The 17,134-nt window shown below is 39.1% G+C and overlaps 2 protein-coding genes and 1 long non-coding RNA gene across 3 annotated transcripts in view; 2 read left to right on the top strand and 1 right to left on the bottom strand.

Annotated features, from left to right (window-relative positions):
• LOC113668857 (dynein axonemal heavy chain 7) overlaps positions 1–7,008 on the top strand; it is a 45,483-nt gene extending 38,475 nt beyond the window's left edge. Inside the window, exons 76-87 of the mRNA XM_089193595.1 lie at positions 1–48; positions 338–540; positions 761–836; positions 999–1,177; positions 1,280–1,346; positions 1,639–1,731; positions 1,840–2,016; positions 3,634–3,795; positions 4,074–4,274; positions 4,385–4,546; positions 4,965–5,519; positions 6,104–7,008. The exon at positions 1–48 is cut by the window's left edge and continues 85 nt beyond it. Of these exons, the coding sequence (XP_089049721.1) occupies positions 1–48; positions 338–540; positions 761–836; positions 999–1,177; positions 1,280–1,346; positions 1,639–1,731; positions 1,840–2,016; positions 3,634–3,795; positions 4,074–4,274; positions 4,385–4,546; positions 4,965–5,519; positions 6,104–6,745 (2,565 nt within the window). The 3' untranslated portion in view covers positions 6,746–7,008. The remainder of the gene's footprint in view (positions 49–337; positions 541–760; positions 837–998; positions 1,178–1,279; positions 1,347–1,638; positions 1,732–1,839; positions 2,017–3,633; positions 3,796–4,073; positions 4,275–4,384; positions 4,547–4,964; positions 5,520–6,103) is intronic.
• Positions 7,009–9,627: 2,619 nt separating this feature from the next.
• On the bottom strand, positions 9,628–10,433 carry LOC149034357 (uncharacterized). The gene is made up of 2 exons (XR_016182869.1): positions 9,909–10,433; positions 9,628–9,800 (listed from the first exon to the last, which is right to left on the bottom strand). It is a non-coding gene; the product is annotated as an uncharacterized LOC149034357 (long non-coding RNA).
• A 614-nt stretch (positions 10,434–11,047) lies between these two features.
• On the top strand, positions 11,048–16,981 carry LOC113668860 (uncharacterized). Its single transcript, XM_027184812.2, has 3 exons — positions 11,048–11,635; positions 15,626–15,748; positions 16,226–16,981. The coding sequence occupies exons 1-3, from the start codon at positions 11,413–11,415 to the stop codon at positions 16,555–16,557; spliced, it is 678 nt and encodes a 225-aa protein (XP_027040613.2). The 5' UTR covers positions 11,048–11,412; the 3' UTR covers positions 16,558–16,981.
• Positions 16,982–17,134: the final 153 nt, after the last annotated feature.

Below are 17,134 nucleotides of genomic sequence, written 5' to 3'. Positions count from 1 at the left end.
GTTTTGTCCTCATCTAAGGTGTTAGCAAATGAAATCTCCGAAAAACAGGTCAGTCGACTTTCTGCTTTTCTGTTTGTGTCCACCTGCTCGTCTTTATTTCCGTCCTTTTCGTTCCATGTCTATTTTAAGTCTGTCTTCTGTCTGTCTGTCTGTCTGTCTGTCTGTCTGTATGTCTATCTGTCTGTCTGTCTGTCTGTCTGTCTGTATGTCTATCGGTCTCTATCTTACTTCACCCATTCATTATTTCACTGTCTATCAACTTACCGTTTTACCCCGATTTCTTAATTATTGTCGATCATGATGCTTTTTCTTGATAAGTAGTTTTATGTTTTGTCAGGCCATAGCAGAAGAAACGGAACAGAAGATTGACAACACACGCATGGGTTACACACCTATCGCTACTCACTCAGCAGTGCTGTTTTTCTCCATCGCTGACCTGGCCAATATTGAACCTATGTACCAGTACTCTCTTACTTGGTTTATCAATCTATTCATCATGTCTATTGACAATTCTGAGAAATCAGATGTACTGGAACAACGGTAAGAAAAACTACATAAAATGTGCCCATGCCTTTTAGCTTTGTCATACCTCGTATACCCTGCTTGTTCCTCGGTTAGCGCGTGTAATTTAACGTGACAGCCTTATTTGACGATGCATTTCTGAGTAGACGAGAAGATCCTTGCTGTTCAAAAGGCTTAACTTGAGCCCGCTTTACTGATTATTAGTGAGAAACTGATAATGGCTGTTTTCCATCTACAGGCTGGAGAATCTAACGAATCACTTCACTTATTCTCTTTACTGCAATGTGTGCCGATCACTGTTTGAAAAGGATAAGGTGACAGAATTTTGAATTTCTTGTATTTAACATGGTTTTATCGCACATAAGAAATACGATATTTGCATTAACGATAATAAATGGACTTTCATAACATGTTTCTGATCCCAGTTTGTGAATTGTTCAAGCCCAGCTAATGTTATGGTCACCCTTGTTTTACAGCTCCTGTTCTCGTTCCTGTTGTGTGTCAACTTACTGAAAGGCAAAGGAGAAATATGTGATAATGAATGGCGTTTCCTATTGACTGGCGGAGTAGGCCTGGACAATCCTCATTCCAATCCGTCCACTTGGCTTCCCTCGCGGTCCTGGGACGAGCTGTGTAGGCTGGATGACTTATCAATGTACGTTGCTATACACAGAGCTCTGCAAATTTTTCTTTGACTATCCTTTCCCATGATCGCTGAATTAATTGACTCACCTTAACTTTCTTTTTGTTTATATAGGTTCAAAGGATTCCGACACAAGTTTCCCAAACACTTAGAAGGATGGAAAAAGATTTATGACAGTAATGTGAGTGATTTCTGTTTTTAATTAAGTTTTAGCTCTTTAACCAAGTTTCATATCAGGTATATGGTATATGCTCGTTTTCAGTATTGGACGGTGAGGGTATATTGTTCGTTAGAATTCGGGCTAATCAGGGAAAATTACGCAGCGGACTTATCTAGTTTTGTTTCTGTATTGTTGTTTTTATTGTTCTTTGTCTGTTATTTTCATTTTTTTCTTTACTGTTTTGTTTCTTTTCTTTCGGAGGGGTTACTCTATTTTCTTGTCTTTACTCATTGTTGTGTTACTTTGCTTTCAGGAGCCACAAAATGAGCCTTTACCAGGAGATTGGGATGAGAAACTCGGCCAGTTTCAAAAAATGGTTATCCTGCGCTGTCTTCGACCTGACAAGGTCTGTTATAGCAGTCAATATCGACAAAATTTACTCGCGTCCTTTTTTTTTATGATATTATTTAGGTATATTTATAAACGTTGCATTGTTTTCCTTACTTGTTTTCAGATGACGCCCGCAGTTCAAGATTTTGTTACCGCTGAACTTGGTAAGCGTTTCATTGAGCCTCCACCATTTGACCTTGCCAAGGCTTTTGCTGATTCGAACTGCTGTGCGCCGCTCATCTTCGTTTTGTCTCCTGGCTCTGATCCCACTGCCGCCCTGCTCAAGTTTGCTGACGATCAGGTAAACTACAACGAAAGCTTCAGTCTTACACTCTTTATCTGCTTAGTTTTCATTGCTGAACAATAGAGTGAAGCTTACGAGACGATTAGATTGCTTGATTTTCAACTGAACGTGCAATCGCCCCAAGGTAATTGCTTGTGATGAGATACAACCGAATGATCAGTCATCCCTCCCGAGAGGAGATTGTCCTGCAAGTCTTTCTTATGAAGTATTCAGTCCCTCGTCTATGTTAAAGGTGTTGCCGTTGTTGTTATAAATGGCCTTAGCAAGTCATTTTCAAGGCAGCACGAAAGACGAGTAATATGAGACAATTTTAAGCAAATGAAGATCATCGCAGTATATACTCAACTTAAGCAGTTGAGAAATAAGGCCTGAAAAAAATTCAGGCCTGAACGGGAATCGAACCCATGACCTCTGCGATACCGGTGCAGCGCTCTAACCAACTGAGCTATCGAGCCAGCTGGGAGCTGGTCAATTGTGAGTTCGTTATATACCCGTAGATGGAGAAGGTGTGATTAAAGAATACATGAAAGTCATATATTTGTACTGCGGAAAATACATTTTAAGCAAATGAAGATCATCGCAGTATATACTCAACTTAAGCAGTTGAGAAATAAGGCCTGAAAAAAATTCAGGCCTGAACGGGAATCGAACCCATGACCTCTGCGATACCGGTGCAGCGCTCTAACCAACTGAGCTATCGAGCCAGCTGGGAGCTGGTCAATTGTGAGTTCGTTATATACCCGTAGATGGAGAAGGTGTGATTAAAGAATACATGAAAGTCATATATTTGTACTGCGGAAAATACATTTTAAGCAAATGAAGATCATCGCAGTATATACTCAACTTAAGCAGTTGAGAAATAAGGCCTGGAAAAAATTCAGGCCTGAAGTATATACTGCGATGATCTTCATTTGCTTAAAATGTATTTTCCGCAGTACAAATATATGACTTTCATGTATTCTTTAATCACACCTTCTCCATCTACGGGTATATAACGAACTCACAATTGACCAGCTCCCAGCTGGCTCGATAGCTCAGTTGGTTAGAGCGCTGCACCGGTATCGCAGAGGTCATGGGTTCGATTCCCGTTCAGGCCTGAATTTTTTTCAGGCCTTATTTCTCAACTGCTTAAGTTGAGTATATACTGCGATGATCTTCATTTGCTTAAAATGTATTTTCCGCAGTACAAATATATGACTTTCATGTATTCTTTAATCACACCTTCTCCATCTACGGGTATATAACGAACTCACAATTGACCAGCTCCCAGCTGGCTCGATAGCTCAGTTGGTTAGAACGCTGCACCGGTATCGCAGAGGTCATGGGTTCGATTCCCGTTCAGGCCTGAATTTTTTTTTTTTCAGGCCTTATTTCTCAACTGCTTAAGTTGAGTATATACTGCGATGATCTTCATTTGCTTAAAATGTATTTTCCGCAGTACAAATATATGACTTTCATGTATTCTTTAATCACAATATGAGACAAGTTGATCGGCAATTGTTGACACGGTCATGTAGTGCTATATATTTTACAAGTGTTTGCGAGATTCTACATTATCAACAATTTTTTAGACCGCCTGCACTAAGGGCTAATGTATTTTGTTTGTCATGATAGGGCTTTAGTGGATCCAAGTTGAGTTCTTTATCGCTCGGTCAAGGCCAGGGTCCAATTGCCATGCGTATGATAGAGAAGGCCGTCAAAGACGGCACCTGGGTAGTGCTGCAGAACTGTCACTTGGCCACATCATGGATGCCTACACTGGAGAAAGTTTGTGAGGTTAGAACCGAATATCATGTTGTAAGTTTAATACAAGGTAGCTAGCAGGATCAGCTTAAATTAAACTTTTAATGAAAGAAAATATGAACTCTTCCCTTCCCACTCATTCCACGTCTGTGCGAGACTTTATGAGCGCTTTGATGTTTAGATAACTCATTCTTACACACTTGAACAAATTCAGCTTTGTTCTAAATAATCAAGCTTGTATTTTGTATCATTGCTGCACAACAGATTTTGACTGACATGGTTAAACATTTGCTTTGTTTCCTCTTTTGAAGGAACTGAACCCAGACACGACGCACCCTGATTTCCGTTTGTGGCTCACAAGTTACCCGTCACCAAACTTCCCAGTGTCTGTACTTCAAAATGGTGTCAAGATGACCAACGAACCTCCTAAAGGACTGCGTTCAAACGTCATTCGCTCCTACCTGAGTGACCCTATCTCAGACCCAGAGTTTTTTACGACATGCAACAAACCTGTAAGTAACAACTGAAAATAAGTTAGATACTTTCTACAACTTCTTGATCACTGTTCAAGGTGATGGTCTGTCAAATTCTTGACCATTTGTCTTTACTCTTCATCTTCCAGCGCGAGTTCAAAAAAATGCTGTATGGTTTGTGCTTCTTCCACGCCATCGTTCAAGAGAGGCGGACGTTTGGTCCCTTGGGTTGGAACATTCCTTACGAATTCAATGAGACTGACTTGAGGATAAGTGTGCGACAGCTGCACATGTTCTTGAATAAATATGATGTAAGTATTTTTGCCTCTAGTTACTACTGAGCAACTCTGTTAAAATCCTTCAACCTCAAACAGCCTCGCGATGGGTTTTGCATCTTAGAAAATCTAGCCAAGCTTTCGGCAAAGTGGTTTTCAATCCGTTTAAATCTTCGTCAGCATTCATCGTCGCCATTCTTGTTCCTTGTCAGGTTGACATAACCTCTGCTGTATTTTACGATCCGAAGGGGCTTACATTTTGTGTTCTCCCTCTAGTTTGAGGTGCTTTGTGCCTCAAAGGGTACTCTTTAATAACGACGTAGACAGTAAACAAGGAGGCCTTCTTTGTTGCTATACACTTTAACAAATAAAGAGCGCAGGTCTGTTTTTAAATATTTGTAGTTGTGCCTTTCATGAGTCATCAACAACTTTTCCTGTATTTTTTAAATTGCAGGAAGTCCAGTTTGCTGCTCTGTCGTATCTGACCGGAGAGTGTAATTATGGCGGCCGAGTGACTGATGATCGTGACAGACGGACCTTGCTGACCATCTTGGACAAGTTTTACACCTCGGACATTATAAACAACGAAGATTACAAGTTTTCTCCCAGTGGCAATTACTTTGCCCCTAAAGAGGGAGAATACGAGACTTACATAGATTATTCACGAAGCCTGCCGTTGATAACCCACCCTGAAGTGTTTGGTATGCACGCTAATGCTGACATTAGTAAAGATCAGCAAGAAACTAATCTTTTGTTCAACAGCATCCTGCTTACTCAGTCCCGAGCTTCTGCCAAGGGGGGAAAGTCAGAAGACGAGGTGGTGTATAGTGTGGCAGCAGACATCTTGGAGAAGCTTCCGCAGAACTTTGACACTGAGGCTGCACTACGCAAGTTTCCCACCACCTACACACAGAGTATGAACACAGTGCTTGTACAGGAGATGGTAAGATTCAACAGGCTCACAGAAGTAGTGCGGTCCTCGCTTATAAACATACAGAAGGCCATCAAGGTACGCGGTATTCAGACTCTTTTAAAGTTTAACTTTCCGAATAGCCCTGAGGTGCTAGAGGTAAATTCCCAAGTTGTTAGTAAGTTGACAGAGATAATGGAGGAATACTGCTAATTCTCTGAAAACGTGAACTTTCAGAATCAGCACTGAGTGTTCATCCCATAGTGGATAATTAGGTTGTTAGAAACTGACAGAGAGTGCAGTAAACGATAGGGACCGACTCCAAGTTTACGTATAAGAGGACTGACTGTTTTAAAGAAAAGTGCGGAAGCAAAACTTTTTTGGGAAGCGCAAGGAACCCAAAACAGAGTGATATAAGATTAATTTTATTCAAGAGTCTAGTGATTAAGCACACATACTCATGAGAGAATCAGCTGTAACTTTTGCACCAATAATCATTAAAATAACGGACAGAGATTGTCAAAACTATTATTCCCAATTCAGATAACTTGTGTGATATCGTTATATTTGTGATCATCTTTTTGTAGCTTTTTTAAGGGTTGGCAATAAATCTCATCTAAAGTACACTTAGCGGCGAAAGTAAGCCAAATTAAAACTCATCATGTTCTTGTTTTTTTTTCAAGGGATTGGTGGTGATGTCGTCTGAATTAGAGGAGGTCGTGAGTGGCATTCTGAAAGGAAAAATCCCAGGCCTGTGGATGAAGAAGTCGTACCCATCACTCAAGCCTCTCGGCAGCTATGTTAATGACCTCATAGCCCGACTGAAATTCCTTCAGGAATGGTATGATAATGGCGCACCTCCCGTGTTTTGGGTGTCTGGATTTTTCTTCACCCAGGCTTTCTTGACTGGTTCAAAGCAGAACTATGCAAGAAAATACACCATTCCCATTGATTTGTTGACCTTCGACTTCGAGGTTCTTGAAGACAAGACATACGACACCCCACCTGAGGACGGAGTGTACGTGAATGGCTTGTTCATGGAAGGTTCCCGCTGGGACAGAGAGAAAAAAGTGATAGGCGAGTCTCACCCGAAAGTTTTGTACGATAACATGCCTGTGATGTGGCTGAAGCCCTGCAAGAAGGAGGGTGTTGTAGACAGACCACACTATGTTGCCCCTGTGTACAAGACAAGCGAGAGACGTGGAACACTCTCCACCACAGGACACTCAACCAACTTTGTAATGGATATGCGCCTGCCTTCTGACCAGCCGCAGTCGCACTGGATCATGCGTGGAGTGGCTCTTTTGTGCCAGTTGGATGATTAAGTAATTTAACTGTGTGATAATTCACCTTGCATATAGTCAGTCACCCAATACGTTGTATTTAATTTTTTTTTCTTTCTCAATACTCTTTATGAGACGTTTGTAATACGATTGTACAGATATTTTATCTTCATTACTGATAGAACTGGATGGACGTGTGCAAACAGTAGACTTCGAGTGAACTTATCTCGTTAATGTGGTAACTAAGTGCCTAAGATGGCTGTTGTACAGAGAAAAATTTCACATTAAAATGTTTTCTCTCACAAGTGTGGCTTACTGTTGCCTGGATCAGATACTTTGGTTCCAATCTACATTTTGAATCTTTGGTGGCGAAATTCTCAAAAGTAGAAAAAAAATTACTTCGAAACCTAAATTTGCAATTTCGAGAACACACCCAACGGCATCGCTTACTTGAATAAACTTTAAACAGACTGGTTACTTAAATGGTGTTTTCCAGGAAAAAAGAAGTACTTGATAAAATGTTTTTCTCTGAAGGCACAGAGACCTCGAATGTAGTCCGTGGGTACTTACACTGCATGTACTGAATGAGTAACATTTCCAGTTTTGAAAAGTTCAACACTTGATCGCATGGTACAAGACAATCAGCGTGATTGTTTTCCTGGTTTAGAGACAGGTTTGTATCTTTCTTTCATTTACATATTGTAATATTTAAATCAGTTTCACGAATGCTCTGACTTCCGTAACCATTTTATCAAACATCCTTCAGTTCTAATAATATTAAGATCCCACCTTGAATGAAGCATCTTTGAGTAGTTCTTAAAAGTTAACAAAGGCAACTTCTTGGCACTAGTAAAAGCGAACGCAGTTGCTCCTGTCTTTTCTGATTTTCTAGTTTTTCAATTATCTAACGGTGTAAGGTATCATGAAAGCGACCAGCAGGAGCAACAACCAACTGTTAATGTGTGTCTCAGTTGCTGTTGTGTCTTAAGGTGGAACGCCTATAATCGTTATTCTATCATCTTGTTACTCGGTTTCAATATGCCTAACCTCTCAAGAGGCTATCCAGATACTTTGTTTTTACACAGATGGACTTAATTCCCTGAGGGAAGCCCTCCCGAATTTTAAAACGATAAGAAATTTGCATACCGCATGCTTACCTTGAGATCTTTATACCAACAATTTCTTTTTACTCGAGATTTTAAGGCAGCACGATCAATCTCGTACGATGACGTCCTCAACAAATGACCTATAGGTAGTTCCATGACTCGAGCAGGAACCGTGCTGTGTGGCGACAAAGTATGTTATGACATACTGCAATCCACTTCAAAACAAGTGTTGCTAAAACAACTGTTCTACCCAAACAGTTGGCTGCATCATGGAGCTCATTTTAAGAAAACCTTGTAAATAATGAATATGAGTTTCTAGGGAGCGCCAGATACATTGAAGATGCCAGAGATCGCGTGTAACATCTGTCAGTCATTATTCTGCCACTATGTAAATGACTTTTCGTCGCACGCTGAACAAAATCAATTTATTGTGATATTTTCATACAAGGTTACTGATTCTTTGATTTGAATAAGTGTTTTGATTTTCATTTAATAAAGCTAAAGGAAATTCAAAAGATGAGGCAAATCTGATGTGAAAATTTTTCCGAATTTGTTTTTGTTTCTTGGTTCATACGGTTGAATTTCTAGGATAGAAGGACACCTGCCATCATACAACAATGAGCCTTGTGTGATCACTTACCCTATATGTCATAGAAGAATAAAAATATTACCATTCTTTTCTCTTCCCGTAATATCACATTCTAGTAAATGGCGGCAAAATTACCCAGTTGCATTTCGACTGGTCTATCTCAAAGACGATGCTACAGCATGGAAAAGGCCGAGAATGCGTACGAGTTACCTAAAGGAAAAGCTCCTGAGATAAAGAATGACCCCGACTCAAAAGCCTCAGGCTTGACGTTTAAGTACGATGAAGGTCGAATATATTCAACGTCGGCTCCACCGATGCCGTCTGATGAAGAAAATCGTCCCGATGACATGGACTTTGATACAGACGGTGAACAATCCACCGTTGAATTAACAGGAAGTTTAACAGATTTGAGCCAGGCCGACTTTAGAAAGTTACAGGTAGGAAAGCATACACTCCAGCTGCCGACACTCCATTCGTCCTCAAAGAAACGCCGAGTAAACAACGACGTAAACAAATAACACATAAAGGAACACAAACAAAAAGGCTTTTATATCACCACTCAACGAACGTGATCTGCCCAAGTGAGATATACTTAGAAAATCGTCTTCAGTTCGGGAGAAAGGATATTTCACTGAATAATTTCAATCACGCGTTGAAATTAAGTAAAAATAGGTTATTTCTTATTCAAATAATGCATTATTCTGATATTGCGTAATAACGGAATTTATATAAAGGAAACAAAATCTTTGATATTCTTTCATTATGTCTGTGAGTAAAATCTTTGTATTTGCAGTGCAGGCTGCAATAAAATTGAAACCTAAAGCCTAAGATTGTAATAAGCAACATGCTATCTGTGCACTCTAAGATCAAATGGTGGAACTTTTAAATCTTGGCAGAAAATTGAGAAAATATCAATTTTAAGGGGGGTAAGTTTCTAAAGAAACTGTCATGCTGGGTCGGTGGGAGAGTATAACAGGTAATTTAGTGTTAACAACAGAGTTGAAAACGTAAATTAACCACTGTAAAGAGTAAAAAAGCTGACGTTTCGAATGTTAGCCCTTCGTCTATCGCTCTGACGAAGGGCTAAAGCTCGAAACGTCAGCTTTTTTACCCTTTACGGTGGTTAATTTACGTTTTCAACTCGGTTGTTAACACTACATTACATATCAATTTTAAGTCAAGCTAAGCGGCTGTCAGTTCTAAGTGCATGGAAGGAAACGAAAGATCTCATCACAATTCTTTATTTTCTAGTTTATTTCCTCACCTAACACGTTTTCATGAGCAGCGGTAGGTTAGATGAAAAGCTTTTTCCCCTGGTGGCTGAATAGGAAACTTCATAAACAGACTTCATTCCACCGTCCCTTGAGTCCTTGTTAATTTTTCCTCACAGGCACGTTTTGATCTATCGTAACCCGACGAGGGGCAAAAAAGGTTCCAAAAATAGACAGTTGTAACGAAAGTCATTACAGAAGAAGCTTGGTTTAAGATACTAAACAGTAAGTACACTCACCCTTGCATGGTGTTACAAGCTTCACGGCAGAGCCTTCGATCAGTCTGGCCAGCAAGTTTCCCCGCGGGGAACCTGGGCGTAACAACGGGCTAAGTGAAAAGACTTGAATTTCACATGCTGATTTAATTGGCTGAACAAAAAGAGAAAATGATTGACTTAGATGTACACGAGGATCCACTATGGTGTAGCTACTGTTCCATTTGTTTGCCTGCATTATCTTGCTTTAACAACAATCGGATGCTTGGTTTCCATAAAGCATTAACAGATTTGTTGAACGTTTTAACAATACTCATATTGTGATCTTGTCGGCTACTGTTCTTTAACTGCCACTTGTTTTGCGCACACTATACATTTTTCAAATACTTGTCTTCAACTGAGCTACCTAACTTGCCTCATCTTGATTCGATCTAAGCAGAAAAATGTTTCAACACACATGATGAGAAACAGTCTCAGATCAAAGTTAAAAAATTTCTGAGAGACAAAAAAGTTTTCAAAATTACCAAAATGAAATACCGGAATATCGAATCGAACTTGTTTGCCTAATCTATAAACAAATGGCCTACAGTCAAGCTGGATCTTTTATCTCTACTAATGTGTTTACACTTCAGCCTATTCTGATGCAAAAAACGTCACTCGTCTTTGTGTTCCAGAAATGCTTCTGTCACCGTACGTTCAGGAAAAGGAAAATATGAATTAGAAAGAAAACAGTGAACAGCTTCAAAGATTTCCGCTTGTTAATGGAAAATGCGAAATTAATGTCTAATCTCAATTTAAGTGAGAACCGAAAAGATCGAAAAGTTTACCCGCAATAATGTTTCTGCTAGATCTTGATCAGACTTTGGCTTGGTGTGTGGGGCGCTTAATATAACTTCTAATTGAGTTATATGCGATTACTTTCCAAACAGATTGGCGTTAAAATATACGATGTGTTAACTATAGCGTCATGAGTAAGGCTTCGATAACGCCATGCTCTGATTGGCATGCCGGGGTCACACACTAAGCTTGTAACATGTTATTAAACGACCTTCAGGGATCTGATACTCCATATATGCAGTTATCCTGATCTAATAACCTTAACCAGTTTTCGTGATATTAGCAACAAAGTATCCATTAGGTTTTCTTTTTCTTTGTTTGAGGTGATGTTAACATATCAATGCCAAGAACAGTCCCTATCACAAAGTCGGCAAGTAATTCGTTATAGTAACGATGAGTTCAGTTCAATTCTCGCCACTGATCGCAGAACATTATAACTAGGGCGAATTACATTTAATCCTAAAGCGCTCGTCGTAATTTGCCATTTGATGAGCAAAAGCAAAGATAATAAAAATCAACAAATCAACGCTAATGGATAAAAACGTGACGGTCAACAAAGACGTGTCAACATATCGAGCCACAAGACAGAGGTTTTCCACTCAGCCGATCGACGAACTACAGGCCACGCTCAGCTTAAACAGTTTAACAGTTTTGTTCGCGTGGCAGTGAACATCAGACTTCAACAAACTCAATGAACCTGGATCAAAGACAAGAAGACAGGCCCAGAGTATCGTCATTTCTCATAGATGACATTTTAGCACCACAGACTGTCCCTACAACACCACAATGTCCCAGTGCTAAGCCGATCGCAGCAGTAGAACAGCCCAGCTCTTCACAAAACTCCACGCAACTCACTGATAACCGCTCACATTTGTGTCCGCAACCCTTGGATTCAACTTTGCTGACATGCTACGGTAAAGTATACTGTATTTTATTCCACGATAACTCGGCTCTGAGTTCAGTTTTTACATAGTTCGCTTTATATATAAAGTAATACAATGACACATATAAACTCGCACAAAACTGTCTTCAGTGACTCAGTGCGTTGTTTTCTTTTAATTGTAATATCACTGTTAAGACATGTTCACTGTTAAGGGTGAGTCTCATTTATATTTTAGCGGATACTTGATAAAATTAATCGCTGTATCGGAGGATTGTTGTGAATTTGGAAACTTCATGTTTGTTTTAAGTGCACCAAGTCTAACATGAATTAAATGTTCTCTTTTTATTTGTTTACCATATATTTTCATGATTTTAAACCTGCAATGATGGAAGCACGCTTACGCACATTAATCAACTTGTAAGATGAACTTTACAACTGACAAATGGTGCATCCAACGGCAAATTTCGTGTTGCAGAGCTCAAGTGCTTTCAGTATGGTCCGTCAGATATCGTCTTGCTCGTATATAGATACTGTAAGAGGTTTGTAAGATACCCCGGGTACGAAAGCCTTAAGATGTCGTCATTTTGTCAGTTTTTAACACCGTATCAGTAGAGATTGCTTCTTACATTATAACCGATAGAGATGACGTGAACAGCTCTCCTAGTGCGCGACTTGCTGGAAGGACAAGACTGATCGTCGTTGTAGAGATGTCGCTTCTCAAAACACTTTGGTTTGGAGTCTAACCAATCGTTCCTACTTGTTATATATATGGCGTATCTATAGATTTGATAAACTGTGCACACAATTGAAGATTTTCTCCGTAGCGAAAGACTTTGTCTGCCGCTACATTTTCAGCCGAGTGTCACTAAACTGGGCGGAAGTGTTTTAACAGTATTGTGAGGTCAGGAAGAGCAAAGATCAGATTAACATCAAATGATACGTCCGAGATTTCTTTCTGTGAATTTGTTTGTTCGTAAATTACATCATATTTCACTCTTTATTTTTCAAAAAGTAATTCAGGGAAATATTACTTTGTTTATAACAAATTTTAAAAAAAATTTCCTGATTTGACTTTCTCTTTTCTTTTTCTTTTATTCGCAAATCCCACACAGAGTTCGGGGCAAAAAACAAACCTGAGCCACGTTAAAACACAAGCGTTCATTAAAACTGAGCTGATTATTCATGTTTGTCATAATATGCGTCTATTAATTTGGACGGCATCAAAGAATAGTCAAGCAGTATAAATACCGCCGGAGATCTAACCAACACACAATTCCCATTCTTGGTTTCCTAGGTTGCATTTCGTGATGGTCTCCAAAAATGTCGCAAGTTCTACCGGCAAAACTGAATTAATGCCCAGATAAACTCGCGCCGATCTAGAACTACTTTCGCTCTTTATCGAATTACAACCGCAAATATTCTGAACGTGTTTGCTTTTTCCTGTTCGATTAACGTCCCTGCATGGAATTTTAGCTTTGGAGCGGTCGTGTTTCTTCCTTCGACTGCTTGCACGTATTTAGCGTCACGAACTTATGTCAGTGTTATTAGTTGGGGCCAGAAGAAAAGAGATCTAACTGAGATATAGATCTCATACTAGGGTTCGTTCACGTTAAGGCGTAGTTTACGACAGTTTGTCATGGATGAAGCCAAAAACGTCGGAACTAAAGAAGAAATCTTTCTCAACATTTTTCAAACTGAACGAGTTAAGTTACGGACACAGATTGTTGCTGGAGTGATTAAGGATGATAGCAGGTCCGTCCTTTCATTTTATGCTTCACTAACCATTAAAACAAAACGCAGTTAGGTCCGGCCCTTTACTGAACTATACCAATAAAGGCATCATGCTTTCTTTAAAATGAAACATTTAACACACATTTTTGTATGAAACCTGATAAACTATTCACATAAAATTGCCTCGCAGAAAGTCGAGTAATACTGAGTAAATTATCGATAAAAAACTGCATGATAATTATTTTGGAGAAAAATGATGAGGCTTATTAAAATGCCACATCCTAGTCAAGGATTCTAATCAATCAAAGTAACCCCTGAAACATTCACTCAGGAAAGATCAAGTGTATCCCTTTTTTCACGCCTAAAATGATTAAGGACAAACGAGCATCTTCGCCGGAAAATCCCTTACAAAAACTTGCAAAAGGAACGCATTTATTGAAATGCTTATAAAAACTAAGAAATTGTGTTTCGGTTTCTAACGACGAATAAAAGCTCCAGCGCTGAAAAACGATACAACAAAATGATTCAGTTAGACTCAGTAACACGATTCATTGTGGATCATTTAATTCCATCCTTATCACAAAGCTGTATACACAACTGGATGTCCCTTTGACACATTTCAATTTTATCATATCAGCCCTTCTTGCTTGTCGGTTTTTCTTTGAAGTATGTTTTATTTCTGACAACATTTGAACCCGACTTGCTAATTTCGTGTCTTACATTTTGATGATCAATATGGCTGCGATTGCTTTGGAGGTCAACTTATCTTATTATCTACGCGAGCAGTTAAGAGACCATAACTCTAGAGAATTACCAACAAACAAATTGCGCTCGAAAAAATATTTGTCTTTCAAATAAATGATTGAGTTACACCAATTTATTAAAGATCTTAGCCAAGCCTCGGCAGTATATTTTCTTTAAAAATGTCGCTCCAGTTCAACGTTTTTTTAACTGTTTGTTCCCTTTTCAACCGGGTAGTTTTTGTTCCTCAGTATTGTTCACTGCTTTGTTTTCACAAGCTAAAAGCATTAATGGACATATTCCTGTCTTCCCTCAAAGAAAAACAAATAGTGTATGCGCAAAGAAAGAGACGGTAAGGTGTTAAACAGGGCCATCATAGAACTGGCAATAGTATTAAGAGACACCTTAGATGTATACCTCAGCTGTGTAGTAACAGCATCGCATCAAAATGACATAATCTAATTGATTTTTCCCAAAAGAATGTCAACACAGGGTAAGGGTCTTTAAGATAAGTGAAGAAAAAACCGTGAATTGTTACCCTTAGAAACCTTAGAAGAGTTGTGCTGAAAACTGCAGAAAGAAATGACTTTTATCCATGATAATACAACTTGCGGCGATAATGATCTTGTGTTTTTACTCCTTTACAATTTATGATTACAAAAAATAGTGAATCATGTTTTTCTGTGCATTACTTACTCACTGTGTTCAATGAAGTCAGTTGCTGATTATGGTAGAATTCATCCATTGGTTCTGGGGATGATTTAACGGTAGACATTAAATTATTACTATGTTGGGAAGAAAAACATTTGGCACGATCAGGTCTTATGGGCAACCTTATTCTAGGAGTTACAGCGTAGGCAACCAGTGTTTGCTGAATTCGACTGATTTGGTACTTCACGTACAGTTCCACCCGAACATGCCCAAGGCCGAAATAGAGCAATAAAACATGAGGTAGTTAGGGTACGAAAGGCGGTTATGCTAAGCTAGAGTTACAATTCAAAATTACTTTGGACTATTATTGTGTAAAACCAAATGTTCCTAGACGGACAAAACTAGAGGAAATGAATGTAAACAATGTCTGAAAATCGACAAAAAAAATCTAAGGATTCTAATAACCCTTGGTTCAGGCGCTGTGGTTTTTGGCATCTGTAACAAACTCTGATTTGATACAACTTGTTGGCCGGGACTCAGAAAATCACTCTGAAAATGTCATAAAGGAATTGATTTCATCGAATGCGCATGCAATGGTAAAATACATTCGGAGCACTAAATCTTTGTGTTATTTTGCTTCCAAAGAGAAAACGCCCAAAGTGGATATAACGGCGTGTTAGCAACACAGGTTGATAAGAATATGGCCAGGTTCATAACCACTAAGGATAACTAGTTACCATTATTTCATCTCGCAGCATTGTCATGGGAGATACATAATCAAAATTACCATAGCAGTTTTAAAATTATATAAAAAAAAATGCTGCTCATTAATACCTAAAAGAGAACATTTCATTGGTCACAAAGTATATAAAAAGAATGTAAATCTTTCACATTCCAGGATCTCCCTGTCATGTGGCTCGGCACCCTTACTATTGGAGACCCCCATACACGTGTTATTCACCAGCTCATGGTTACAAATGCAATCACAGTGCTAATTCTCCTCTCTACTGTACGTCTTCAGGTAAGCTGCACATTATGAAGTTAGTTAGCAGGATCCTCAGCTAACTCGAGTCGAAGAAATATGTCAGAACGCATGGAAACAGAAGGATTTATAAAGGCTTGATGATTAATTGAAGCGAAATGTGATATTTTGGCCTAACACACCTCGTCATCGATATTTTCATTTAATCCGATTAACAAATATATTATGTGTTGTCGTGCTTATCACAAATGACGTCAAAATGTAGTAAAAACAAAACAATGGCACACGAAGCGCAGCCGAGTGTGTCACTGATGTTCTTACCGCAATTTTAACGTCTTCTGTGACCTATTACAGACCTACGGCAACATGGAATCTGCTCTTCATAATAAAAAAGCAAAATATCGTCAATGGTAACGTCATCCAATAGATCACAAGTTAGAACATCAGCCAATCAAAATGCATGTGTAATTTAGCTTATCATAGAAATGAGAAGAGATCTATGCTTTTTCTCCACAGATCTCTTCATTAACTCTAACAGACATCCGTCAACTTCCTCAGAATCTTATACACAGTCTGTTCATGAACAATCACGGTCGCGAAGGCCTAGAAGACCCTGGACACGAGCAGTGTTTTCTAACTTACAGCGCAAGGGACTTGAAAAGCGTTTTCAGGTTCAAAAATACCTGACAAAAGCAGATAGACATCAGTTAGCGTCTATGTTAGGCTTGTCAGATAATCAGGTCAAAGTGTGGTTTCAAAACAGGAGAATGAAATGGAGGCAAGAAGCCAGAGAATCTGTTACTAGTACGAACAATGACACACATGATCTCGAGGAGGAAGAAACTTAGCAAAGCCTCCGACAACTTTAAAACTTATTTAATAAAGACTTCGTGCGCTGCGTCAAAATTTATGAATCTCATCAGCTGATGGAGGATTGTGTTTTACACCAAAGCCGTGAATTTCATGTGTTCATGAGTTAACTGCTCTTTTCCAACATTCGGGAATTCTAAACATTAATTATAACCTGGCCATGACTTATTTAAATTGTCTTTTCAATTTGAAAGATGTGTTAGATTTATTAACATTGCCATGGGGACAATAAAAAAAGGTTTTAGCTGCCTCTGCGTTCGTTGCACTTTTAAAGACTGTCGTTACGACTATATTTAACACGTCGTTTAAATATTCAGAATGCAGGAGTCTTAGTCCGTAGTTTTACGACAGATAAAAACGCCCTACATGCTATCGAAGGAAATAAAAATTCTTCATACCCAATTCAGCTGTGCCTCGTGCATGATTGTACGCGAAAGCCACTGCATACGTTTATTTACCAACTAGCTTCCAGAATCCTCTCTGTTTCTCCCTAACTTTTCTTGAGGGGGAAAGGGAGAGAACCTTGGGTTCGAGGTTGTCTCTTATCCGTATGAA

Source organism: Pocillopora damicornis, chromosome 14, assembly GCF_964200805.1.
Source record: "Pocillopora damicornis chromosome 14, jaPocDami1.2, whole genome shotgun sequence".
In the NCBI taxonomy this organism is placed as follows: Eukaryota; Metazoa; Cnidaria; class Anthozoa; order Scleractinia; family Pocilloporidae; genus Pocillopora; species Pocillopora damicornis.
The sequence above is the reverse complement of the archived record's forward strand: the minus strand, read 5'-3'. Positions and strand labels throughout refer to the sequence as shown.

Coding starts and splice junctions, on each gene's coding strand:
- LOC113668860 (XM_027184812.2), top strand. CDS start 11,413: ATGAACCTGGATCAAAGACAAGAAGACAGGCCCAGAGTATCGTCATTT. Junction 11,636..15,625: donor AACTTTGCTGACATGCTACG/GTAAAGTATACT, acceptor TTCACATTCCAG/GATCTCCCTGTCATGTGGCT. Junction 15,749..16,225: donor TCTCTACTGTACGTCTTCAG/GTAAGCTGCACA, acceptor TTTTCTCCACAG/ATCTCTTCATTAACTCTAAC.